The 26,883-nt window shown below is 45.1% G+C and overlaps 2 protein-coding genes across 6 annotated transcripts in view; one reads left to right on the top strand and one right to left on the bottom strand.

The window, feature by feature from the left end:
- Nucleotides 1-2,435: 2,435 nt before the first annotated feature.
- Nucleotides 2,436-4,788, top strand: POP5 (POP5 homolog, ribonuclease P/MRP subunit). The gene is made up of 5 exons (XM_003280274.3): nucleotides 2,436-2,489; nucleotides 2,575-2,717; nucleotides 3,914-4,063; nucleotides 4,237-4,320; nucleotides 4,422-4,788. Exons 1-5 carry the CDS (start codon nucleotides 2,470-2,472, stop codon nucleotides 4,517-4,519), a joined length of 495 nt encoding a protein of 164 aa, XP_003280322.1. The 5' UTR covers nucleotides 2,436-2,469; the 3' UTR covers nucleotides 4,520-4,788.
- A 1,450-nt stretch (nucleotides 4,789-6,238) lies between these two features.
- Nucleotides 6,239-26,883, bottom strand: part of RNF10 (ring finger protein 10) — a 43,499-nt gene continuing 22,854 nt past the window's right edge. For 2 of the 5 annotated variants that reach the window (XM_030821504.1, XM_030821505.1), the window contains 13 exons: nucleotides 26,692-26,876; nucleotides 26,476-26,612; nucleotides 23,578-23,738; nucleotides 21,390-21,515; nucleotides 20,836-21,127; nucleotides 20,516-20,649; nucleotides 19,272-19,389; nucleotides 18,932-19,033; nucleotides 17,478-17,633; nucleotides 12,823-12,923; nucleotides 8,144-8,201; nucleotides 7,882-8,040; nucleotides 6,239-7,236 (listed from right to left, as the gene is read on the bottom strand). In XM_030821504.1, the coding sequence (XP_030677364.1) occupies nucleotides 7,160-7,236; nucleotides 7,882-8,040; nucleotides 8,144-8,201; nucleotides 12,823-12,923; nucleotides 17,478-17,633; nucleotides 18,932-19,033; nucleotides 19,272-19,389; nucleotides 20,516-20,649; nucleotides 20,836-21,127; nucleotides 21,390-21,515; nucleotides 23,578-23,738; nucleotides 26,476-26,612; nucleotides 26,692-26,876 (1,806 nt within the window). In that variant the 3' untranslated portion in view covers nucleotides 6,239-7,159. Of the gene's footprint in view, nucleotides 7,237-7,881; nucleotides 8,041-8,139; nucleotides 8,202-12,822; nucleotides 12,924-17,477; nucleotides 17,634-18,931; nucleotides 19,034-19,271; nucleotides 19,390-20,515; nucleotides 20,650-20,835; nucleotides 21,128-21,389; nucleotides 21,516-23,577; nucleotides 23,739-26,475; nucleotides 26,613-26,691; nucleotides 26,877-26,883 lie in introns of those variants that run through there. The other 3 variants (XM_003280263.3, XR_004032071.1, XM_030821506.1) reach the window with 3 other exon arrangements.

Genomic DNA, 26,883 nt, shown 5'->3' with positions numbered 1-26,883 from the left:
AAATGAAGGCTGGGAAGTGTTAGGAGTGAAATTTGTATGAGGGGTGGAGCGCTCAGGGGTTGGGGGTGTCTTGCTCTCTCCGCGCACTGCGGGCCTCTGGCGCCCCCTGTTGGCCAAAGGAGGATGTCGCAGACACTTTCTGGAGAAACGTTGTTCTTGGGTGGGGAGTGCCGTCACTGTCACTGGTCCCTCGTTAGGGCCACGGCGTTCCCTCTTCCTATTCTTCTCTTGCCTACCTTCCCCCACATCCCTCCTTTAAGGTGGCCAAGAAGAGTAGGAGATGGGAAAATTCAGAACTCATTCCAGATCTTGCAAAAATCAGTTGTGAAAGCTGCCTCCATTACGGACCTCACAGGACCAGCCAAGGCCAAGACACTTCTACAAATAATCAGGGATGGGCATAAAGACTAAGCTACAAAGCCATACATCAAAGTATTGGGTATAACAAGAAAACCTAGAAATAATGTAAACATCTACCAAGGGGATACTGACCAACTTCACAGTGGTACGTCCAAACAATGCAATACTGCACAGCTGAAAAAACAGTATTGTAGCTGAACAGTTGACATGAAAATATAGCCAAACGGCCAGGCGTGGTAGCTCACGCCTGTAATCCCAGCACTTTGGGAGGCCAAGGTGGGTGGATCACCTGAGGTCAGGAGTTCGAGACCAGCCTGGCCAACATGGTGAAACCCTGTCCCTACTAAAAATACAAAAATTAGCCAGTTGTGGTGGCACACACCTGTAGTCCCAGCTACTCCGGAGGCTGAGGCAGGAGAATCGCCTCAATCCAGGAGGCAGAGGTTGCAGTGAGCTGAGACCGTGCTCCAGCTTGGGCAACAGAGTGAGACTCCATCTCAAAAAATAAATAAATAAATACAAAAATGAGCTGGTCGTGGTGGCAGGTGCCTGTAATCCCAGCTACTCGGGAGGCTGAGGCAGGAGAATCGCTTGAACTCAGGAGGCAGAGGTTGCAGCCAGCCAAAATTGTGCCATTTCACTCCGGCCTGGGCAACAAGAGCAACACTCTGTCTTAAAAATAAAACAAGAAAAAAGAAAATATAGCCAAACAACAGGAATCAATCTTACAATCATGTTGAGCAAAAGAAGCCAGACACAAAAGAAAACATGCTGGAGAACATTTATATCAAGTTTAAGAGCAGGCAAAATTAATCTAGCAGGGTAGAAGTGGTAATAGTGATAGCAGTAAGGAATTTGACTGGAAGAGGGCTCAGGGAACCTTCTGGGATACTGGAAATGCTCTTTATTTTAATTTTGGAGGTGGTTATAGAAGTCTATCCATATGTAAAAGTTCATTGAGATGTACACTTAAGAATATATACCTTATGTAATACCCCATAAGACATTTAAAAAAAATACTTAAAAAGAAAATAAAAGAAAAAACATAATTTAACAGAGGGCATAGTTCTCAAACTGTTTTCTCTGTCTCAGGACCCCTTTACATACGTTACTGAGGATGCCCAAGAGCTTTTAGTTTTGTGGGTTATATTTACTATGGATATTAAAGTTGAGAAATGTTTAAAAAACAATACACAATTCCTAGAGCAGTGATGTCATCACGTCAAGCAGCCTCTGGAAAACTTCACTGGTCACTCTGAGCGAATGAAAAAGACAAGTAACATCTTAGTATTATTATGAAAGTAATTTTGACTTCGGGGACTCCTAAATCGAGTGAGTTTAGAAAATCTCAGGGGTCCCCAGAAGACACTTTGAGAACCGCTGGCCCAGGGGGAAAATGACAGAAGAAAACACACTACACGACAACAGTTATTCTCTCTCAGTGCTGGGATTATAATTTATTTGCTTCTTTGTGCTTTTCTGTTAAAAAAAAAAAAAAAAAGGTAAACGGAAATGGAAAACACAATGACCACGTATTGTTTCTGCGAGCAAAAAACGAGACGGCACACTCGCCTCCCTAAGATTGTTGAAAGGCCCAAACAGCAATAGCATATTTAGCTGTATGGAAGAATTAAACTGAGCTCAAATCTGAAAATAAAGGTCCGATTTCCCGTTTGTCAATCCCTGGGCTGTGAGGTGCAGGGTCTTGCCCTCAAAATCTCCACCGTTCACCTTGGGGAGAGAATATACTCGCATACATAACTGTGCTGCAAGGTTCCCAGGGCCCCAGGGGCAGCGGCTGCATCCTACACAGTATTGTAAACTTCGGTGTGCAGCAGAACCACCCATTACAGCTGCAAGACGCTCCATCTCGGGGTTCATCCCTCAAACTAGTCAGTGACCCTCCGCAGGACGCATGCGCGCTTACAAACGCAGTTGGGCGGGGCTTGAGGGAGCTGACAGACTTCAGCCTCTCAACTTTCTAGCTCCGCCCTAATATCCTGTCTCCTTCTCTGAATGGCTGAAAGGCTGCGGAAGCAAGCTTCCCATTGGCCGCGGACGGAACTCACATCCGGTTTGCACGCCGGCCAGGAGAGCGCGGAGGCAGCCATGGTGCGGTTCAAGCACAGGTAAGCATTCCTTTCCAGACCCAACCATTGCCGTGCTGGGTCCTCGCGGCCCCGCTAGTGTCTACCTTCCTCTCGCCTGCCGCAGGTACCTGCTCTGCGAACTGGTGTCTGACGACCCCCGCTGCCGCCTAAGCCTCGATGACCGAGTTCTTAGCAGCCTCGTACGGGACACGATCGCCAGGATGCACGGAACTTTCGGCGCTGCCGCCTGCTCCATCGGCTTCGCGGGTGCAAGGGCGCTGGGGGAAGAGGGGAACCCGGGAGGATGGCGGGATGTGGAGGGGGCAGGCGCCGGAGGAAGAAAGAAGGGGCACGAGTGGCCAAGCCCGTGCACCGTTTTTTGTAAGGTATCTCTTTAAGCGCCTGGGACCCCAAGCGAGAGTCCGAAATTAGCAGAGCGCTAAGAGGAGGGGCCCGAAGGCAGTGGGGCTTTGAGCTAGAGGCCTCTTTTTACCTGCTTGACAGGTAATTTCTGTAATTGGTTGTGACTGAATTTGATAGGATAAAGAATTAAATGAGGGAAGCTGTGTATAGTGCCTAGTAAGAGCTATTATATGACCGATTACATTAACATCACATGGAAAAAAAATTGTCAGAAGTACCCCCGGGAAAGCCCTTAAGTAGTTGGTAAAGTACAGAACACATGATTGTCAATATATGTAAATACAGGATGAGCTGGGACAGAGGGGCCCTTCACACCACTTAAAATTAATTCCGTCTGTTACCTTGCTTGAGATTGACTTCTGGAGAGTTGAATGCCGATAGGCTTAACTCTCCTAAGTCAGGTGAGACTCAGAGCTGACTGCTACAAGAATTACAGAGCCCAAATGCAGTAAAACAGCCTGTTTTTCAGGCAAGGGTTTTGTGGGGGTTTTTCCTAAATTAAAATGGATCGCCTCCTACCTGCTCCTATTTATTGAATTAACTAGTGAATTAGAAAGCATTTTAAATTCTAAATTCATTCACCAGTTCTGAGTGGTATGCAACACAGTGGGTGTTTTGGCTTTTCTCTTTTACTCGCTGATAGATCCTACGTGCCACTTGCCTACAACATACTTTTGGCACATAGTAGGCTGTTACTCCAGTTTTCAAAGTTTTCCTTTTTTCGAGGAAGTCTCACTGTTGCCCAGGCTGCTGGAGTGCAGCAGCAAGATCAGGGGTCATTGCTGCCTCTGCCTCCTGGGTTCAGGCGATTCTCATGCCTCAGCCTCCTGAGTGGCTGGAATTACAGGCGTGCACCACCACACCTGGCTAATTTTTGTATTTTTAGTAGAGGTGGGGTTTCATCATGTTGGCCAGGCTGGACTCGAACTCCTGACTTAAAGTGATCTGCCTGCCTCAGCCTCCCAAAGTGCTGGGATTACAGGCGTGAGCCACCACACACAGCAGAAGTTTTCCAAAATGTTTTTTTTTTCCTGTTGTAGTTCGATACCTCAATGCCTATACTGGAATAGTGCTACTTCGATGCAGAAAAGAATTCTATCAGCTTGTGTGGTCAGCTCTTCCCTTCATCACGTACTTGGAGAACAAAGGACACCGTTACCCATGCTTTTTCAACACGTTACATGTGGGAGGTAGGAGTGACGTGGTATGGCTGATTTTCAACTGGTGACACGTTCACAGTTCAGTCTAGACTGGTGGGTGGGTCTTCCTGCTGTCCTGCTAACAAGACACTTCCCCCTACCTCTGAAAGTCTGTAAGGTCGAGACCTTTCACAAGCTGTTGACCATAGTAACTCATATGCCAGGTACAATAAGAACATGTCAGAAGTTCCTAATTCAGTACAACAGAAGACAGCTGTTGATCTTGTTGCAGAACTGCACTGATGAAGGTAAGCAACACTAGCCCAGTGCCCACTGAGCAGTGACTGACCTTAAGCTGAAGAAATCACTCCCAAAGACATCTTTCATCCCTGTTATCTGCCTTCTCCAGGAGAGCGGGAAGCTATCCAGAAGTCTGTGACAAGAAGCTGCTTACTAGAGGAGGAGGAGGAGGAGTCAGGTGAGGAGGCTGCAGAAGCAATGGAGTGAACCTCTGCTCCTCACACAGCTGACTACACTGCTCAGGCTTCAGGCCCAGTTGTTGAACAGAACAATGTGGGTAGCAACAGCATCTTCGTTTTCCAAACTGGATAGCTGCCAACCAGTGGACATTACCCACTTGAAATGGAGTACTCAGTTAAACTGAAGTTGCCTTTACCTAGCATTCCCTGGTGAAGTGCTGCAGGTTGTGAATTCTGTAGACATCTTTATTGCTTGGCTAAGAGTAGATTTAATAAATGTATCTGGTTTCCGTGGCATTTAGCATACTTACATTACAAAAAGGTCTTATGGAGTCCATGCTTGGCCAAGTCTCTGTTCTCTATCCCTAGCCTTGGTGGGAAGACTGACTCCCTATGTGGTACTAAACTTTTTTTTTTTTTTTTTTTGAGACAGTCTCACTCTTATCACCCAGGCTGGAGTGTAGTGGCCCAGTATCGGCTCACTGCAACCTCCGCCTCCTGGGTTCAAGCAGTTCTCCCACCTCAGCCTTCCAAGTAGCTGGGATTACAGACATGCACCACCACGTCTGGCTAATTTTTGTATTTTTAGTAGAGACGGGGTTTTGCCATGTTGGCTAGGCTGCTGTTGAACTCCTGGCCTCAAGTGATTGGCCTGCCTCGGCCTCCCAAAGTGCTGGGATTAAAGGGTGAGCCACTGTGCCTGGCGTAAATTTTCAATACTTAGCCTTCTACCTGAAGCTTTGTACCCCCGGCCCCAAGATGGGCCCTAAGCAAGCCAAGTCATTTGGAATAGAAATATTAGCTGAGACACAGCAACTGAACTGGCAGAGATCTCTAGCCCATCTCAGTACTGAACCACAGAGTCTTACAGATACCAGATTCTTTGCCAATAATCAAGTAACTTAAAAAATGCAACTTTGGGCTGGGCGCAGTGGCTCACACCTGTAATCCCAGCACTTTGGGAGGCTGAGGCAGGCGGATCACGAGGTCAGGAGATCAAGACCATCCTGCCTAACACAGTGAAACCCTGTCTCCACTAAAAATACAAAAAATTAGCCAGGCATGGTGGCGGGTGCCTGTAATCTCAGCTGCTCAGGAGGCTGAGGCAGGAGAATGGCGTGAACCCGGGAGGCGGAGTTTGCAGTGAGCCAAGATCGCACCACTGCACTCCAGCCTGGGCTAGAGCGAGACTCTGTCTCAAACAAAAAATGCAACTTTTGCAGTTGGGTGGGGGGTGGGGGTGCTGGCCTCATCTGACATCATTACTGCATGGTCATGTAGCAGCTGCCCACTTAAGGAACTTAAGGTAGTTTTTGTAGTTCCGCTCTTCCTTATTGCGCCTTACCCTGAAGACAAGTCAGACTGCCATACTTACAGGAAGTAGGAACGGCAGGAGACTTGTGATCCAGGTTTGATCTGCTACCTACTGACATTTCTGGGATCTGTTTTCTCCATAATACAATGGATGAGACTGAAAGTACCATATACATTTAACAGAAATACTGGTGATTCTGGCTTCAACATGCCCCCTTCATCTGGAGGCCAGAACACCCTCATCCATCCAAGAAATTTTCTGATAGGATTTCTTTTAAAATGGCAGGTTAAAGCTAAGCCCAGCTCTAGAACCATTTAAACCTGACACCAAAAAAGACAGCCCACAATATCATAGTAGCTGTCACGTTAACCTATTCAAGAAATAACTTGTCTAGCTTACCTGTAATGAACTTAACAAAACAAAAAGCTTACATTGCTTGTGCAGGTGATTTATTGCAACTATTTGCCTTCGCATTCTAATGCACCTAGAGGTCACTTTATTAAGCAGCAAAAGAATTCACATCAAATTCAGCTCAAACCAAGGCATAAGGAAACTGCTCTAGATGAGAGGGAGACGGTGGCAATGCTACCGCTTCAGATGGCCCTGCTCTCCTGCAGCTGTATCAAGACTCCTCTTCCTATGACTCAAGCCAGTCACTGAAAACAAGCTCTATCTTAGGGGTAGCAGGTCTCAGGGCTTCGTGAGTTACAGCTTTCCTTACCAACTCAAGCCATGCTCAAGAAGAGGCAAAACCCTCCTTTCACACATGCAAGTGCCAAGGACAGCCTACTCCATTAAGCTGGCACCACAGCCTGGCCATGTGTCAGAAAAAAAATAAACTGCAATTCAAACTGGGTGTCCTAAATCCATTTTATTCCCACTCATTTCTTTAACAAGGAGAACTAAATAGGTAGTAAAGATTCAGCTGTTTTTTTTAAAAGATAAACTGAGAGGTGTGCTGAGCCCAGGAAGCCCTGACATGATGCTACAGCAGAGCAGTGTGTGCCATTCTGGGCTGGACTGCTCTAATGCATCTGAAAGGGACTCAATCTTATTTTGGGTTGAGAAAAATTGATTACACATGGGTCAAAAAGACTAAACTGGCAATGAACTAAAAACCTTGGTAGGAAGAGATCTCTTGTGAGTGTCAATACTTTATTTTGGTGTAAAGAAAGGAAGCTGGAAAATACACTGTATTTAAAATTTTCTTGGTTCCCCCTCATTGTGGAAACCCCCTCCCCCCAGAGCTAATCTGTTCAAACTCAAATACTTAAAAATTACAGCAGCCAAACAAAAGCATGGGGGAAAAAAACAAAAACAAACAGATGGAAAAGGTAGCCTGGGCCAGTAGTGTCACTTGGTGTGGACGACTGAGGTGCTGAACAGGAGCTTCTGTTTCTGTTTTTTTCTTTTCTTTCCTCCTTTCTCTTCTAAAGGGAGACACAGAAAGAGAGCTTAACTTAAAATGCCATCCCTTGTCCCCTGGCCAGTTTTCATTACTGAGAGTCACAGAGTAGGAACTAAGATTGGAGGCTCTGGAATTAGACTGCCCTAGATGCCAATACCAGTCTTGGTATACACCAAGTGGGTGTCTTTGGGCAAGTCACTTTTACCCCCCTGGATCTCAGTTTCCCCATCTGTAACGTGAGGTACACCCATTTAATGTGGTTGTTGGGAGAATAAAATTAGCACAGTGCTAGGCACATAGCACACCATACATATGTGATTCTTGTCTAGTCACGAACAGAGTGCAACGGGCTTTGAGACTGACTTCTCCATCTAATTAGCCACCGTGTACCAACTCAAGATTCTAAAGGATACAGGTTGTACACCCCACTGTATCTTGGAAGAGTTCCTCAGAATTTCACTTTCAGGCATCATCAATTACTCTGGGGTGGCAAATAGGTCCTATCTGACATACCAAATGGAGTATTATTTAAATGACACTAGAGTGTGCTGAAGGGTTCAGAAGGGAAAGAGCCTAATTAGTGATGTCTGCCACTGAATCCAGGCAGGAATGGCAGTACACGTGTAGTATGTTTGACAACCCTGGGCACTCCAGCCTCTGCCCTTACCAGAGAGGGGATCTGAAGTAGCTGGTGTGTCCAGTTTCATGAAGGCTGCTTCAATAGCTTGGCTGAAGGAATTTTGAAAACTGGGCACAGGAACACGGTCTGAATTATCACTCTCCCCATCGCTGTCCACAGGGGCAGGAGGAACTAAGCTGTTCTCATCTAAAAAATACTAGTGTTAAAACTACAGAAACAACTCTTTTTCTAGAAACAGCCTTTTATGGAAAGGAGCCAAACTCCCCCTTCACCAGTGGACCATCCTCACCTTTCTTTGGAGCAGTTTTGGGCCACACATCTGCTTTTGCTTTTCCAACCCTCAGCATCTGCCAAAGTGGGAAAGAAGTGGGGGAGAGAATTTAAGTAGCTGGTCCGACTTCTTTTTCAGACCTACCTTGACTGACTGGAGAGGCACAGAACCAACTATCACCTTTGAAAATATTTTCCAGGTACTTCTCTCCTTAACACACTGTTCTAGTCATGTCCTCTATATCCTGGCTAATGGAAATGGCAATGAAACCCACAAGGTAGTAAACCATAAGCTGTTTGTTCCTTAGGAAATGGTATAAAGAACACTGCACAGAAGGCATAAGAGATTCTTACTGAGACCCTCAAATTGGGAATTCTGACTTTCTGGTAAGTTTTTCTGCCCTTCTTGGGACCTCTAAAAACATCAATCTGTCTGAGAAAGCAGTGGGTGGTACCCTCCAGTTTTTTTTAGACAGTTTCGCTCTTGTTGCCCAGGCTGGCGTGCAATGACACAATATTGGCTCACTGCGACCTGTGCCTCCCGGGTTCAAGCAATTCTGTCTCAGCCTCCCAAGTAGCTGGGATTACAGGCACCCGCCTGGCTAATTTTTGGATTTTTTTTTAGTAGAGACGGGGTTTCACCATGTTGGCCAGGCTGATCCTGAACTCCTGACCTCAGTTAATCCACTCACCTTGGCCTCCCAAAGTGCTGGGATTATAGGCGTGAGCCACTGTGCCCGGCCTAGTACCCTCCAGTTTTTTTTGTTTTGTTTGAGATGGAGTTTCGCTCTTGTTGCCCAGGCGGAGTGCAATGGCACAAATCTTGGCTTACCGCAACCTCTGCCTCCCAGCTTCAATTGATTCTCCTGCCTCATCCTCCTCAGTAGCTGGGATTATAGGCATGCACCACCATGCCTGGCTAATTTTTGTATTTTTAGTAAAGACGGGGTCTCTCCATGTTGGTCAGGCTGGTCTCGAACTCCTGACCTCAGGTCTTGGCTTCCCAAAGTGCTGGGATTACAGGCATGAGATACCGTGCCCAGCCAAGTACCCTCCAGTTTTAAACCACATGGCTACTAAACTTCAGTTACCTAAAGCCATGAAAACTAATTAAACTCTCTCCTGACACTGCTTCAACAGCCCCTGACTACCTTTTAGTCTGCTTTTCCAATAGCTCCTTAATCATTAACTTTCAGATCCAACCACAGGCCAGTAAAATTCCTGCAAGGACAATAAAATCAGAACAATCCTCATGCCCCTGAGGAATTTTCATTCTACTTGGCCAAGGCCAGCTTTGTAACTGCTGAAGGCCACTATGAGCCCCAACTGCAAATATGCCACTTAAAAGGCAGGGAACATTTTATTCCTGGAAAAATATCAAGAGACAAACCCCATGGGGTTCAAGCAGGGATGCCTTGTCCTTAAATCATATATTCCAAAGTGAGGAATGCCTATTACTCAAGATGAGTTTGTGTTGGCAGATGCCGATTTCATTAAATAACCTTTCTTCATTATGTTCCACTTTGGTGAACTTCTCCCTTTGTCTCTAGGAGTTTGGGTCTCTTATGGTTTAGACGTTTGACCCTCCCAAGCCTCATGTTAAAATCTGATCCCCAATGTTGGAAGTGGGGACCTAATGGGAGGTGTTTGGGTCATGGGGGTGGACCCCTCATGAACAGATTAATGCCCTCCCTGGGGGATGGAAGACCTATTCTCGCATTCATTCCTGAAAGAGCTGATGAGTGATGTCTGCCACTGGATCCAAGTGGGAATGGCAGTACATGTGTGTTTGACAGCCCTGGGCACTCCAACCTCTGCCCTTACCACAGAAGGGATCTGAAGTAGCTGGTGTGTCCAGTTTCACAAAGGCTGCTTCAATAGCTTGGCTGAAGGCTATTTTGAAACTGGGCACACAGTTGTTTAAGACGGCCTGGCACCTCCTCCCCTCCTTGCTTCCTCTCTTGCCATGTGATCTCTTCACAAGCAGGGACCCCTTCACTTCGTGTACCATGAGTGGAAGCAGCCTGAGGCACTCACCAGATGCCCAGTCCTCCAGCCAGCACAGTCATGAGCCAAATAAACTTTTTTTTTTTTTTTTGATACCAAATGACTCGGCCTCGGGTAATCTTTTATAGTCACACAAATGGACTGAGACAGTATCCAAATAGTTTGACATGTGAATTGTTTTACTCTTAAAAGGTAATCAAAATGTCACCTATGTTTTATTCTTACCAAAATGTTTAAATGTTTAACCTGAATCCATTCATTAGAAATCATACAAGTCCAAACTGTAGGATATTCTATAAAACAACTGGCCAGGGAAGGGAAAAGAAAAAGAGGGGATACGGGCAAAGGAACGGTTATAGATCAAAGGACACTAAAGAGACTTGACAACTAAATGCAGGGAGTACGGGATTCTGCCCTGAGTTGAAAATAAAGGACACTGAGACAAATGGGGAGATATAAATATGCACCATATTAGGTATTATTGTGGCAGTGGAATTTCTCTAATGTGATCATTGTGGTTCTATAGGCGAATATCCCACTTTCTTTGGCATGTATCTCCTAAGTACTTAGTGGTAAAGTATCATTCATGATATCTGCAACTTCTTTTCAACACAGAAAAAAGAGAAAGCAAATATATATAACAGCAAAATAATAACAATTAGTGAATCTAGGTCAAAAGTGCAAGTGTTCATAATACTATTCTTTCAACTCTGTTTTTCAAAATAAAGTTGAAAGGAAAAAAGCAATAGCAATAAAGCCTAGTTAAAAAAAAAAAAAAAAAAAAGGCGGGGCGTGGTGGTTCATGCCTGTAATCCCAGTACTTTGGGAGGCCGAGGCAGGTGAATCACCTGAGGTCAGGAGTTCTAGACCAGCCTGGCCAACATGGTAAAACCCTGTCTCTACTAAAAATACAAAAATTAGCCGGAAGGCCAGGCGCAGTGGCTCACACTTGTAATCCCAGCACTTTGGGAGGCCGAGGCGGGTGGATCACAAGGTCAGGAGATCGAGACCACGGTGAAACCCCATCTCTACTAAAAATACAAAAAATTAGCCGGGCATGGTGGCGGGCGCCTGTAGTCCCAGCTACTCAGAGAGGCTGAGGCAGGAGAATGGCGTGAACCCGGGAGGCGGAGCTTGCAGTGAGCCAAGATAGCGCCACTGTACTCCGGCCTGGGCGGAAGAGCAAGACTCCTTCTCAAAAAAAAAAAAAATTAGCCAGGCATGGTGACAGGCGCCTGTAACCCAACCCCAGCTACTCGGGAGGCTGAGGCAGAAGAATCGCTTGAAGCTGGGAGGCGGAGATTGCAGTGAGCAAAGATCACGCCATTGCACTCCAGCCTCAGGGACAGGAGCAAGACTTCATCTCAGAAAAAAAAAAAACTTAAGTATTTGGCATAACTCCTGGGAGCCACTTGTTAATCACCTCTGAAGTCCAGCAGTTAATTTTCAGGATCCCCCTCTCTTCTCACCTCAACCCAACAATTATTTCATGTTCCTCGACTTCGGAACCCTCCTTACCAAAGCTCAATTCTTGCTTATTTCTCAGTGCAAACTACTATAATTACATAAGAAAGATCCGTATCAACTGCTCTAAAGAACTGTCAATGGCCGGGCGTGGTGACTCACACCTGTAATCCCAGCTCTTTGGGAGGCCGAGGCGGGCAGATCACAAGGTCAGGAGATTGAGACCATACTAGCTAACATGGTGAAACCCTGTCTCTACTAAAAATACAAAAAATTAGCCGGGTGTGGTGGCAGACGCCTGTAATCCCAGCTACTCAGGAGGCTGAGGCAGGAGAATGGCGTGAACCTGGGAGGCGGAGCTCGCAGTAAGCCGAGATCGTGCCACAGAACTCCAGCCTAGGGGACAGAGCAAGACTCCATCTCAAAAAAAAATAAAAATAAAAATAAAAAAAAGAACTGTCAAGATAATGATTCTACACTAGCCTCAAAGAAGTTTATACGGACTTATTACAAGGGCACATGTCAAGCTGTCCATCCATCTTCCTCACTTATCTGAATGCAGGAATGCTGAGTATTAGCTTGTTATCTTAGAGATTAACAAAGTGGTTTCACAGCAAGCCTCACTAGCCTATCGTTCCCACACCCAGCTCCAAGGAAGCTGCTTTGGCTAGGTGCAGTATAACCAAGGCAATCTTCCCCTCTCAAAGTGAAGAGAAATGGCTTATTTTACGTAACAGACAAATACCACCTGAATCAGAGGTCCTAGAACCAGAGACCAGTTAAAATTGATGCTGTATCCCCAGCCCCTACAATAGTACCCAGTACACAAGTATCAAATGATTTTTAAAATATTCTAAACTCTGATTCTCCCTCAGCTATTCTTGGCCTCTTTCCTGGGTACGTCTACAGTAACATCTGAGAACTAAATCCACGAGCTTTCTCCTCTTAAGAATGCCTCCCATGATTATTAGAGTCAGTGCAACATTAGCCTGTTAAGTCTCTCCTTTTCCAACAGAGGGGACGTCTATGACATCATCTGCCCTCTGCCAACTCCATGCTGCATAAAGCTCCGACAGGCAGTTAACTTCCCTCCTACCCATCAGATGACTCAATTTGTCCAGCCGTATTAGAATGAGAGGTAACAATCCCTGGAGGAGGTTCCCGTAATAATGAGCAGCAGAGTTCATGTTAAATATCCCTGGGCTGCTTCACAAGCAAAGGATTTACCTGCGCAAAGGAAGGGAAGGGAGAGTCTTCTTCCAGACTCCCAACGCAGAATGAGGGACTGCCCTGACTGGCAGTGGGTGACAGAGGGGTCAGCAGAAAGTCTGAAAGGGAACCAGAGACCTGATTATACTCGTCACGTTCCAAGGAATGTCCTTAACAAGAGAGATGAGTGAGCCCTGAGTCAGGTCTGGAAAATTACAAATCATCCCCTCAAAAAAAAAAGCAAACATTGATCCAACTTTCAACTCTCCCATGTTCTTAAAAAGCCAACAATATCACCAGTGAAATCAGTGACCGGTATAGGAAGAGGGAAAAGCTTCATGGTTACAGTAACTCTAGAAGTCATGGTACAATCTACTCCTACTGTAAGAAAAAGTATTTGCTTTTGAAATGCTACACTTTCCACAAAGGCTGGCTCTCAAGGATAGGTACTGTCAGGGACTGGTTTTACAAGGATGAAATAGCTCCAAGAAAAAGATAAAATTTAATCAGCTCAGCCTTTACATTCCCGATAGTAGACACTATGACCTGGGAGTATCCAATTAGAATCCAAGACACAACAAGATCCAGCAGGAGGATGCCAACTTTTCCCCGATACTCCCTAGGTAATACACTTCTCTATCCTTTCTGACTAGAGCTGAACACTTCCCACAGATCAGTCTATCCACTGCCCTGAACAGTGCTGGACGAGAGGGACCCTATTCTCTCCCCCAGCAGCAGGCCCTCACACGGTCAGCACTCTTATTACTAGGACCAACCAATTGCTCTTGCTTAAATACATTAAAAGCTTAAACTTTCAGAAAAGCCGGGTGCAGTGGCTCACGCTGTAATCCCAGCACTTTGGGAGGCTGAGGTGGGTGGATCACCTGAGGTCAGGAGTTCGAGACCAGGCTGACCAACATGGCAAAACCCCATCCCTACTAAAAATACAAAATTTGCTGGGCATGGTGGCGGGCACCTGTAATCTCAGCTACTTGGGAGGCTGAGGCAGGAGAATCACTTGAACCTGGGGAGTGGAGGCTGCAGTGAACCGAGACCATGCCACTGTGCTCCAGCCTGGGTGATAGAGCAAAACTCCATCTTAAAAAAAAAAAAAAGGCTGGGTGTGGCTCACGCCTGTAATCCCAGCACTTTGGGAGGCCGAGGCAGGCAGATCACGAGGTCAGGAGATCGAGACCATCCTGGCTAACACGGTGAAACCCCATCTCTACTAAAAATACAAAAAATTAGCCAGGCATGGTGGCACGCACTGTAGTCCCAGCTACTCGGGAGGCTGGGGCAGGAGAATCGCTTGAACCCTCGAGGGGGAGGTTGCAGTGAGCCAAAATTGCACCACCGCACTCCAGCCTGGGTGACAGAGTGAGACTCCGTCCAAAACAAAACAAAACAAAAAGCAGCTTTCAGAAAAGACACTATGTGAAAACACAATCTTGGTATCACAGATAGGCTGGGCACAGTGGCTCAGGCCTGTAATCCCAGCACATTGGGAGGCCGAGGCAGGCGGATCACTTGAGGCCATGAGTTTGAAACCAACCTGGCCAACATGGCGAAACCCCATCTCTACTAAAAATACAAAAATTAGCAGGGTATGGTGGTGCATGCCTGTAATCCCAGCTACTCGGGAGGCTGAGGCACAAGAATTGCTTCAACCTGGGACGCAGAGGTTGCAGTGAGCCGAGATTGTGCCACTGTACTCCAGCTTGGGCGACAGAGTGAGACCCTGTCTCAAAAAAAAAAAAAAGCGTATCACAAATAATGTATTTAATGATCTGCCATAGTCCTTCGTGTGCTCCTTTTTCAGTTAAACAGAAGAGCGTCACAGTAGTGCAGTCCTCAAGAACCAGGTTCTAATCCCAGTTCTTGCCACTAAGTACCTGCCTCAGCCACAGGTTCCTAATCTGCAAAATGATATGCATATGAACACAATGGTCACCAAAAGTTTTAAATATTCCAATGATGGACACTTTAAGAATGCCCGACAGAGGCCAGGCACGGTGGTTAACGCCTGTAATCCCAGGACTTTGGGAGGCCAAGGCAGGTGGATTACCTGAGGTCGGCAGATCACCTGAGGTCTGCTGGCGGATAACCTGAGGTCGGGAGTTAGAGACTAGCCTGACCAACATGGAGAAACCCTGTCTCTACTAAAAATACAAAATTAGCCAGGCGTGGTGGCACATGCCTGTAATCCCAGCTACTTGGAGGCTGAGGCAGGAGAATCGCTTGAACCCAGGAGGCGGAGGTTGCAGTAAGCCAAGATTGCACCACTGCACTCCAGCCTGGGCAACAAGAGCGAAACTCCGTCTAAAATGAAACAAAACAAAACAAGAATGTCTGAGAAATCAGTCGTAAGCATCAAAAAGTATCTCTCTTGGCCAGGTGCAGTGGTTCACACCTGTAATCCCAGCACTCTGGGAGGCTCAGGCAGGAGATCACTTGAGCCCAGGAGTTCAAGACTACAGTGAGCTACGATTGCACCACAGCACTGAGCAAGACCCTATCTCTTAAAAACAAACAGGCTGGGCATAGCAGCTCCCACCTGCAATCCCAGCACTTTGGGAGGTTGAGGCAGGCAGAACACTTGAGGCCAAGAGTTCGAGATCAGCCTGGCCAACATGGAGAGATGCTATCTCTACTAAAAATACAAAAATTAGCCAGGCATGGTGACGCACACCTGTAATCCCAGCTACTCATGAGGCTGAGGCAGGAGAATCGCTTGAACCCGGGAGGCAGAGGTTGCAGTTAGCTGAGATTGCACCAGTGCATTCCAGCCTGGGTGACAGAGCTAGACTCCATCTCAAAAAAAAAAAAAAGAAATTAATAAACCATGTGCCAGGCAGAATGAAGATCACAAAAGATAGTTCTCTGAAATTATAGTAACTCTTTAATAAGTGTTTAATTTCATAACACTTTAAACATTCTTTATATATAAGACAAACTTTTTTAAGGCTAAAGGCCCATTTGAACATTTCAATCCAGTCTCATTCCTTAGAATGTAACACTACTACCAATTTGGAACACATCTGTCTCAGTATTTTTTTTTTTTTTTGAGAGGGTCTGGCTGTGTTGCCCAGGCTAGAGTGCAGTGGCCCAATCTGGGCTCACTGCAACCTTTGCCTCCTAGGCTCAAGCCATCCCCCAACCTCAGCCTCCCAAGTAGCTGGGAGTACAGGTGCACACTACCACACCCGGCTAAATTTCCTATGTTTTGTAGAGACAAAATTTGGTTGGTCTTGAACTCCTGAGCTCAAGGGGATCTTGCCCACCTTGGCCTCCCAAAGTGCTGAGATTACAGGTGTGAGCCACTGTGCCTGGCCTTCAATTCTTTTCTATACATATAATATTTTTTAGGCCGGGCGCAGTGGCTCACGCTTGTAATCCCAGCACTTTGGGAGGCCAAGGCAGGCGGATCACGAGGTCAGGAGATCGAGACCATGGTGAAACCCCGTCCCTACTATAAATACAAAAAAAATTAGCTGGGCGTGGTGGCGGGCGCCTGTAGTCCCAGCTACTCAGAGAGGCTGAGGCAGGAGAATGGCGTGAACCTGGGAGATGGAGCTTGCAGTGAGCTGAGATCGCGCCACTGCACTCCAGCCTGGGCGACAGAGCGAGACTCTGTCTCAAGAAAAAAAAAAAATATGTTTTTTTATTTCCTCCCCTGCCTTCTAACAGAAGTTTTTCTATACATTTACATATATATATATATATATATATATATATATATATATATACACACACACACACACACACACACCCATAATGAAATGCTTTAGTTTTGTGGTGGTGGTGGTGTTTTTTTAAACCCACAAACATTTATTTTTGTTCTACAAATTAGTTTTATCTTCCCATTAGTATGTGAATAGAAGAACTATATTCCCTGCTTTAACAGGTGTGAATTTTTTTTTTTTTTTTTTTTTTTTTTTTGAGAGACAAAGTCTCACTCTGTTGCCCAGGCTGGAGTCCAGTGGCGCAACCTCGTCTCACTGCGACCTCCGCCTCCCAGGTTCAAGCAATTCTGTTGCCTCAGCCTCCCAAGTAGCTGGGACTACAGGCGCCTGCCACCATGCCCAGCTAATTTTTGTATTTTCAGTAGAGACAGGGTTTCACCGTGTTGGTCAGGCTGGTCTTGAATTCCTGACCTCGTGATCCACCCGCCTTGGCCTCCCAAAGTGCTGGGATTACAGGCATGAGCCACCGTGCCCAGTCTTCTGGTGTGAAATATTTTACAGTATAAATACTATAATTTAGTCATTTTCTTATTGGTAGGCTTCCTAAACTGTTTTGTTTTGTTTTTTTGAGCTATTAAAACGATGCTACAATAAAGAGACATGTACAAAGATGTTTAGGCATACAGGGGAGTATCTCAAACATAAAAACTAGAAACAAAAACAGGTGGGTCAAAGGGCAGAATCCAGGTTCAACTATCCTGCCTAAAGAGCTCCTTGAGGTGCTTAGAAGCTGACAGGGTAAAGCAGTCAGTATAGCAAGTGAGAAGGATGAATAAATGTTAAGAATTTGATGTACCTCAGGACTACCAAAGTAAGGTTATGCCCCTGAAGTCCACACCATGCTGAGTGGGCCGGGGTTGTAAACTCAGACACCAAAGCTTTGCATAAGGTCTAGCTGATGAGTGAATTCATTAAATTTCACCTGTTTACCTGCATGGGAACCTGGACTTCTGCTGAGAGGAGAAAGGGAGAGGGCCCCATGGCCCTCGGTGCTGGTGGGACCCAAAGCAGAATCAGAGGAGCAGGTATAAGAATTGAAGGCAGGAAACTGCTGTAGATTCTCGAGGGGAATGTGGACTTCTGGGTCTGCAAAGGAAAGAAGATAACCCTTGTAAACCCATTCACAGAACTCTTCAAATTTTTTTTTTTTGAGATGGGGTCTCACTCTGTCACCCAGGCTGGAGTGTAGTGGTACGATCTCTGCTCACTGCATCCTCTGCCTCCCAGGCTCAAGCAATCCTCCCACCTCAGCCTCCTGAGTAGCCGGGACCACAGGCACGTGCCACCACACCCAGCTAATTTTTTGAATTTTTAAAGAGATGGGGTTTCACCATGTTGCCCAGCCTGGTCTTGAACTCCTGAGCTCAAGTGATCTGCCCACCTTGGCCTCCCAAAGTGTTAGGATTACAGACGTGAGCCACCACACCTGGCCTGTATTTTTCAAATAGTTTCCAACAGTTGAGGACATCATACATGCGTACCCCCAAAGGTCTAGAGGATGCAGACAGAAGCTAAAACCCAAATTTACAATAACTGTCCTTCTATAATGTCTTTGTTTAATATAGTTAACCTTGTTCTAACTATTCATAATTGAGGCTGGGTAACAAACACGAGGGTTAATTACACTGTTCTACTTGTCTTGATATTTCCATAATAAAAAGGTTAAAACGAAAAATCCTATTCCTGAAATATCAGTCTTCTCAAAGTTCAGGACATGTGCCAAACACCTACACAGTGTTGGGACCCCAAGTATACACTTACCCCACTTGAGATATAAAACATATGTTTCCATGCCATATGGAGTCAAAACACCGAAGTCCTTTTCTGGACCAAGGACTCAATTCCTTGTTTCTAGTGGATAATGGGACCTCATGTTACACTAATACCCTGGATTCAATGAAACTTATTTTGGAGAACCAGATCAAAAGGCTGTGCTTACTGCTATGAAAGATCTCTTAAATCCAACTTCCTGCACTTCCTAGTCTATCAAAGTTTCCATCTTAACAGACCCACCTGGCAGACTTGCTGTGTATAGCTGTCCCCTTTCATAAAGAGTCAGAGGTCAGGTCAGTGATCCAGAAAGCATGGGGAACGATGGCCCCCAGCATTCTTAGCGAAGCCCCAATTCCCATCTCTGGAACAGGTTTATATCACCCACTATTACCAAGGCTGAATTTCACCTTAATCCTTACTATGTGCTAGGCACTTTGACCCATATTAACTCATTATATTTGCAAGCAAGCCTATTAAGGAGGTGCTCTCAGGATTCACAATTAAAAGCTGAAGAAAACAAGTGGCTAAGGTCTGGTCCTGGGTCCCAGACACAGAGTTCCATACAATGATGTACAGCAGTACTAGTCAAAGATTAAAGTTCCTGAACTTACACTTGCCCTGTTTCTTGTTCTCCTCTATCTCAATCCTGCGCTCTCGGCGGCGTTCCTCCCGAGCCTTCTTTTGGCGCTGACGTTTCCTCTTCTCAATGTCATCTGCGGATTGGTCAAGTTGTAAAGAGGTAGACCCAGGACAACCTGGTCATTACCTCCTCCCAGTATTTGCAGCTAAGCCCACACCAGTAGGCCCAGCTGGACTAGATGAACAGATGAAGTGTTTAGGAGGTACTAAGACTCATGATACGGTTCCATAAGTTTCCTCCCACACTGGGTTTCTAGCCACAAGAATCCCTGAACCCTACTATAAAGAGAAGCAGAGCAGGGGCATTCTCACCTGAGAACATCTCTAGGGTTTCCTTAGAGACCACAGGAGGTTGCAAAGCCAGTTCACAGATGCTGAACTCACAGGTGAGTGGCAAGTGAGAGAGATATCTGTGACGCTGTCGAACATCCTACATTGGAAAAAGGACCAATACTCAACAAAAGAAAGCCTAACTGAAAGCAGGGGGTCCTAACCCCGATATCCAACAATATATACATAACACAGCCAGCACTGGGGCTGGAAACAGTAGTGCTCAATTATCCTCATTTTGAAAAGCCAAAGAGAAACTGTCAACCTACAGCAAGGTGGAATAAGCAACCAAATCCATTTTTGGTTTGTACTGCAAAGGAGTGAACTGAGTCCGGCAACAAATAATCTAAAGCCCATCAACTGTTTCTGATTTTTCAAGGGCCCACAGCTGAGGGGGACGAACAGAGACGATAAAAAAGTTATTTGTTGGCAGAAAAACAGAACAGAAAAAACCTGGGAACCACTGACAGAATAACTGGGAAGGAAGATAAAGCAGATCTCCCTATTGAAAGACACTTGGCCTGAAATAGTAAAAAATGAAGCCCAATTTTTTCATTTTTTTTTTTCTGAGACATGGTCTTGCTCTGTCGCCCAGGCCGGCTCACTGCAGACTTGATCTCCCCGGCTCAGGTGATCCTTCTGCCTCAGCCTCCTGAGGAGCTGGGACTACAGGTGCACATCATCGCACCCAGCTAATTTTTTTTGCATTTTTTGTAGAAATGCCCTGGCTGGTCTGAAACTCCTAGCCTCAAGCAATCTGCCTGAGTAGGCCTCCCAAAAGTGCTGGGATTACAGGTGTGAGCTACCATATCCAGCCCATTTATTTTCATTTCTATTCTTTTTCTGCATATTGTTTGATGAAAAATTTATAGTACTCAGAGTCTAATTTTAAATCTTACAACAAATTTGTGGTATTTCTTCCAAGCAATAAGGAGGAAAAGAAACACAAATAAACTCCATCTTGAATAAAAGGAAGAAATATCTACATCCCCAAACTACAATCAATGAACCAGAGAAGCAGGGAACAGCACTAACTGATTTAACAGAACCCTGGCATGCTGAGGGGACACTTCACTTACAAAGAATTCACAGCAATATCACTGACAGACTAAAAATACAAAAACTAAAGGCCTTGAAGGTTTGTGAACTTAGGATGGCTAGGCCTACCTCAAAGAGATTAGGTTAATACTGCTGCCTGACCCTCCATTTCTACAGGAAGGCCTCACCTCAGACATGGAGTAGCCAGCAATCTCCACCACAGTTGCCGAGATCTTCTCGGGGCTCCTCTCCAGGCTGCCGTACTCCCGCACGAGGCAGCGCACATTCACAGGGTGCAGGAACATGTGCTGCCCATCTTCCGCTGAGGACAAGGGGCTCTATCACACACCAGTCTTGGCCAGTCCCCAGAAGGCTCCCCACCCCTCCCCATGCCCAAGGGCTCAAGCCACCCAAGCCACAGGATCTAGTGGCGCTCCTCTGCTTAGAGCACTGGGTCACCTCTGAAACACCTCTGTGGCAACCCAGCCCTCTCTTCAGGCACCCTCACCTTGGTAAAAGTAGTAACAAGGAGAGCTGCTGAGGCGTGTGAAGCCTGACTTGGTGATGGGTTCCCGCTGGCTGGACTCAGTGCAAATGGTCCCCTCTTTAAGATTGTCATCTGCTAACTCCAAGTCATCACAGGCCTCTGGCAACCCCTCAGCCTCTGGTTCAGACACTGCTTCCTCCTCTTCTACCAGAGGGAGAGCAAGAGGTCTAGAAGGAGTGTCCAGAGAACAAACTTCCGTGGTTTCTTCATCGAAGGCAGACAGATACTCCAGCACACCCTGTTGCAGCAAACTCTAGGTCAACAGAAAGTATATCTCCTGCTTTCCGAAAGCAATGTGGCAAATGTAGGCCTAAAAGCCAAGCTCCCTAGATGTTTATCTTGGCTGTCGTGTTCACTGATTTAACACCCCTGGGGAAAGAACTAATAACAAGCATACCGAAAATACTCATTTGTCCCCTCTTCTCTTGAGAAGGTTAAGATCTCACAGTAATGCCTACCAGCTCAATGGCAGCATTTGAGGAATGGCAGCCACTTAGTAACAGGAACACACTAACCTTCCTGGGTTGAAAAACAGAGTCCTTCGCCAAGGGAGCCATCAGCACCAGTTGTTCCAGAGCAGCCACAACACCAGTGACCTCCCCTCTGCTTCCAGCCAATCCCGACAGAGCCTCTTCCCGAGTCTAACGCGACCAGAGAGAACACCAGAGAAGGTTAAGTTTCCAGAAACACACTTAGCTTGAAGGGCAAAGGCTTAGAATGGCCTCTCAACAGGACGAAAAGTTAAAAGGCAATAAGACCCAATGGGAAGGAGTTAGGTGCTTAAATATCTCAACTTTGAGGGAAACAGGAAGCAAAACGCATGCAATACCCACTAAGGATTGCAATCTGCTTAGAATCTGACACTGGGGAGTGTAAATTAGTTCAGCCATTGTGGAAGACAGTGTGGTGATTCCTCAAAGACGTAAAGACAGAAATACAATTTCACCCAGCAATCCCATTACTGGGTATATAGCCAAAGGAATATAAATCATTCTACTGTAAAGACACATACGGCCGGGTGTGATGGCTCGTGCCTGTAATCCCAGCACTTTGGGAGGCTGAGGTGGGCGGATAACCTGAGGTTGGGAGTTCAAGACCACCCTGACCAACATGGAGAAACCCCATCTCTACTAAAAATACAAAATAACCCAGGCACGGTGGGGCATGCCTGTAATTCCTGCTACTCAGGAGGCTGAGGCAGGAGAATCACTTGAACCTGGGAGGCAAAGGTTGTGATGAGCCGAGATCACGCCACTGCACTCCAGCCTGGGCAACGAGAGCGAAACTCTGTCTCAAAAAAAAAAAAAAAAAGAAAAGAAAAGAAAAACCAAATATCGCACGCATGTTCTCACTTCTAAGTGGGAGCTAAATGATGAGAAAACATGGACACATAGAGGGGAACACACACTGAGGCCTATCAGAGGGTGGAGAGTGGGAGGAGGGAGGGGATCAGGAAAAATAACTAATGGGTACTAAGCTTAATACCTGGGTGAAAATCTGTATAACAAACCCCCATGACACAGGTTTACCTATGTAACAACCTGCATTTGTACCCCGGAACTTAAAAGTTAAAAAAAATAAATAAAAGAGAATCTGACACTAACAACACTATACAAAAAACTTCCAGAACAGAAATCTAAGAACATGAAACTAACCTAGTTTTTAAAAACTATGCTCAGACAGAGGTCCAGAGTAGTAGGAAGGGTTTAGCTAACTCTACCTCAGCCTGGACAGCTCTAATTCTATGTAGCCTTTCTTATGTCTGTAATGGCATTTGAACAAATATGGCTGCAATGTATTACAAAAAGAAAGCAAAAGTTAAATATACAGGACTCTACCCAAGAAGCCCTTGGGAGTCAGTCAGGGAGAAGGGAATTCAAATACCAGCTGCATCCCTTACTAGCAAATTACCCAACCCAGGATTCCGTTTCCTCATCCATGAAAGGGGATAGTTCTATCTACCACACTAGAAGCTTAAGTGAGATAAATGTGTATAGCACAGGTCCTATCAAATGCTGATCACTCAATAAATATGGGCTTTTATTGCTCTAAGCTAGATCAGTGGTTCCAGGAGTGTGGTCTGGGGATGAACAGCCATCAGAATCACCCTAGAACTAGTTACATGCAAATTACTGAGCCTACTGAGCTTAACCTCTGCAATCAGTATCTCAAGGTGGGGCCTAACCACCGGTGGTTGTGATGCTTCAGAATCCCTGTTGTGGAAGATACAAGACCCAGGGAATTCTATTCTTGTGTAATTCTTGCCATTTCAGGTATTCCTAAGGCATACTGGGCAGACCATAATACTTTCTCTACAATGTCTCCCAAAACACCTCTAGAATAGAATCTTAAGTATTTTCCCAGAAAACAAAAAGCTCTAACTTGCTTTAAGAACATAGCTAATCTAAAAAACTCCACTGTCACAATTAGTTATAAAATCATTTTGACTTGCTCCTTTCAGCTCTAGAAAGAGCTTTAAAAGCCCTAGGTTAAACCTTCTCTACTGTCATCAAACAAAGCCCAAAACAAATTGGCTTTTTTAGCCATTCTCTGCTTATTGTCTTAAATGTGGAATAGAACTAACTTAACCCCCAGCGTCCATCAACTCACCCCTGACAGAGTGAAAAGGTTTAGCATTTCTGGTTTTCACCAGAGACCGCCAAGAGAGTGAAAAGGTTTAGCATCTCCAGTGCATCCTCTCACCTTGAGCTCCTGGATAGCTGCCTCAATAAAGCAGGACTCGGGAGTGTGCTTCTCCTCTGCCAGCTGCTGCTCTAGTGCTACTTTCTCCTCCAGAACTACCCGGTGCAGCACCTGCTCCTTAGAGGCCAGCAGCAACTTGGAGTACTGGCTGTGCTGTTCATCTATAAGAATGCCAGCAAGATCAAAGAAATGCAACACTCAAAGCTCATGACGGTGTAGCTAAATAGGAATTTTCAAATACACCATTTTCTCTGGGGTGAAAATGGGGTAATTTAGCATGATTTCCTAGAAAATAATTTAACAATGGTCTTAAAATAAGATCTGTAGCTCTGCTCTTGATATAAGAAATCTAAGAAACCTAGAGATGTAGTCAGAACTTTAGTCACACGTTTATTATTACAGCATTGTATGTAATATCACAAAAGCTCAAACCACCCAGGCACCGTGGCTCACACCTGTAATCCCAGCACTTTGGGAAGTCGAAGTGGGTGGATCACTTGAGATCAGGAGTTCAAGACCAGCCTGACCAACATGGTGAAACCCCATCTCTACTAAAGACACAAAAAAATTAGTTGGGCATGGTGGTGCATGCCTGTAATCCCAGCTGCTCGGGAGGCTGAGGTAGGAGAATCGCTTGAACCCAGGAGGCAGAGGTCGCAGTGAGCCAAGATCATGCCACTGCATTCCAGCTTGGGTGACAAAAGTGAAACTGTCTCAAAAAAAAAAAGAAAAAGAAAGAAAAAGAAAAAGAAAAGCTCAAAACCAACCAGTAAAACCAACAATAAAGAATAAAGAAATGGTGGACCAGCGCAGTGGCTCACACCTGTAATCCCAGTACTTTGGGAGGCCAAGACAGGAAGACTGCTTGAGTTTAGAAGTTTAAGACCAAGCCAGCTGGGTGTGGTGGCTCACGCCTGTAATCCCAGCACTTTGGGAGGCTGAGGTGGGTGGATCACAAGATCAAGAGATCGAGACCATGCTGGCCAACATTGTGAAACCCCGTCTCTACTAAAAATACAAAAATTAGCCAGGCGTAGTGGCGCATGCCTGTAATCTCAGCTACTCAGGAGGCTGAGGCAGGAAATCTCTTGAACCTGGGAGGCAGAGATTGCAGTGAGCTGGGATTGCACCACTGCACTCCAGCCTGGCAACAGAGTGAGACTCCATCTCAAAACAAAAATAAAAACAAAAAAAGCAAACACACACAAAAAAAACAAAAACAAAAATTAGCTGGGCATGGTGGCAGGTGCCTGTAATCCCAGCTACTCAGGAAGCTGAGGCAGGAAAATCGTTTGAACCCAGGAGGTGGAGGTTGCAGTGAGCCGAGATCACACCACTGTACTCCAGCCTGGGCAACAGAGCGAGACTCTGTCTCAAAAAAAAAAAAAAAAAAGAGTAGTTCAAGACCAGCCTATCAACATAGCAAGACCTCATCTCTGCTAAAAATAAAAATAAAAAATTAACTATACCACCATGCCCAGTTAATTTTTTAAAATTAAAAAATATAATTTTAAATTAAAATTTAAATTAATTTACAGTAATTAATTTTAATTATTTTAATGAATTAAATTAATTAAAAGTAATTATTGCCACTGCACTCCAGCCCCGGCGACAAAGTGAGACTCCATCTCAAAAAAAGGGTTAATGACATGATGGTATGTTCATTAACGAAAATTCTGTGAACACTAAAAGTGGTTTTCTTGGTCGGGCACAGAGGCTCACGCCTGTAATCCCAGCACTTTGGGAGGTAAGGCAGGCGGATCACCTGAGCTCGGGAGTTCGAGACTAGCCTGCCAACATGGTGAAACCCCGTCTTTATTAAAAATACAAAAAAACTCAGCCGGGCGTGGTGGCAGGCACCTGTAGTCCCAGCTACTCAAGAGGCTGAGGCACGAGAATCACTTGAACCCGGGAGGCGGAGGTTGCAGTGAGCCAAGATCATGCCACTGCACTCCAGCCTGGGTGACAGAGCCAGACTCTGCCTCAAAAAAAAAAAAAAAAAAAAAAAAAAAAAAAATATATATATATATATATATATATATATAAAAATAAAAATAAAATTTATCTTTTATAGCATCTATCATTTCAGCCTGGTTCAAAAATCCACCCATATCTGAGGATTTTTTTAAATTAATACACATTTTTAATGTTTTAAGTTGTTAAACATTTAAACAGTCAAAATCACTAGGAAAAAATATTACACACACATATTTACCACCCAAATGAGAACACACAATCCTTTAGACAGATGCACATCTGAGGATTTATAAAGAAATTATCCTATATTTTCTTTTAAATAAAAGGGTTAAAACTTTTGGATTTTTTACATTTACTTCTTCAATCTATCTGGAATTAATTTCATGATGGTATGAAATAGGAATCTAATTTTATTTTTTCCTTAGGGAGAATCAATTGTTTCAATACCATTTATTGAGAAATCTATCTTTTCCCCAGAGACTGGATTGCTATTTTAATCAAATGTTCATTTCTGCATGAAACACAAGGAACACATCTCTGGCATTCATTGTGAGCACTTATCACACTCTTTATCCTAATGGCCAGTCTACCAGTCTGTCTCTTCTATCGGACTACTGAGTGTCTTGATGACAGGCACCAAGACTGGCTGACTACAGAACCCCTAAAACTGGGCACAGTGAAAGACACTATGCAATAAAACTTTGTAAAATGAAAAATTAGGATGTATATATTAAACAAACTTGAAACCAATAATTAATCTACTCTCTACAAACTCCACCCTAACCTACTGGAATGCTATGACTAATTTGAACATGCTAGATGTGCCTTGCCCAAAGACTTAACTTTCTGATACTTAGATATATTCAATCACCTTAAAGGATGCACCCAGGATTATTTGTCCCCAAAATTGAAAGAACTCACCTCCTAGATGAATGGGATGGTCTACATTCATCCATTTGGATTTGGGCAAAGCCACCAACACCCCTTTCTCCCTCTTCATCAGCTGCATCGTAATGGTATCACCAACAACATACTGATGTGACTCTGTGGCAACAACACTGAAACATGGACACTTATATGTAGCAGGGCAAGGAGTGAACAGACTGGGATCTAACTGAGTAAATGTCTCAATCTCACCTCTTGAGATCCTTCTTATGCACAGAACTGTAACAGATGGGACATTTACTCCACGTCTTCTCACTCAGTGAAAGATAGTGCAGGATGCATGCCCAGCAGAAGATGTGTCCACAACGGGTTATCTTGGCTGCAGTAGGTGGATAGAGGCATATTGGGCAAGATGGCACTTCATGGCTACAAATGCGCTGAAAC

The sequence above is a fragment of the Nomascus leucogenys genome, chromosome 10, assembly GCF_006542625.1.
Source record: "Nomascus leucogenys isolate Asia chromosome 10, Asia_NLE_v1, whole genome shotgun sequence".
NCBI lineage: Eukaryota > Metazoa > Chordata > Mammalia > Primates > Hylobatidae > Nomascus > Nomascus leucogenys.
This window is presented reverse-complemented; position numbering and strand designations above follow the sequence as displayed.

What these genes read in the sequence shown, in the direction of transcription:
- POP5 (XM_003280274.3), top strand. Translation starts at nt 2,470, where the DNA reads ATGGTGCGGTTCAAGCACAG. An exon ending in CTGCTCCATCGGCTTCGCGG is followed by an intron (nt 2,718 to 3,913) that starts GTGCAAGGGCGC and finishes TTCCTGTTGTAG; the next exon opens with TTCGATACCTCAATGCCTAT. An exon ending in GCAGAACTGCACTGATGAAG is followed by an intron (nt 4,321 to 4,421) that starts GTAAGCAACACT and finishes TGCCTTCTCCAG; the next exon opens with GAGAGCGGGAAGCTATCCAG.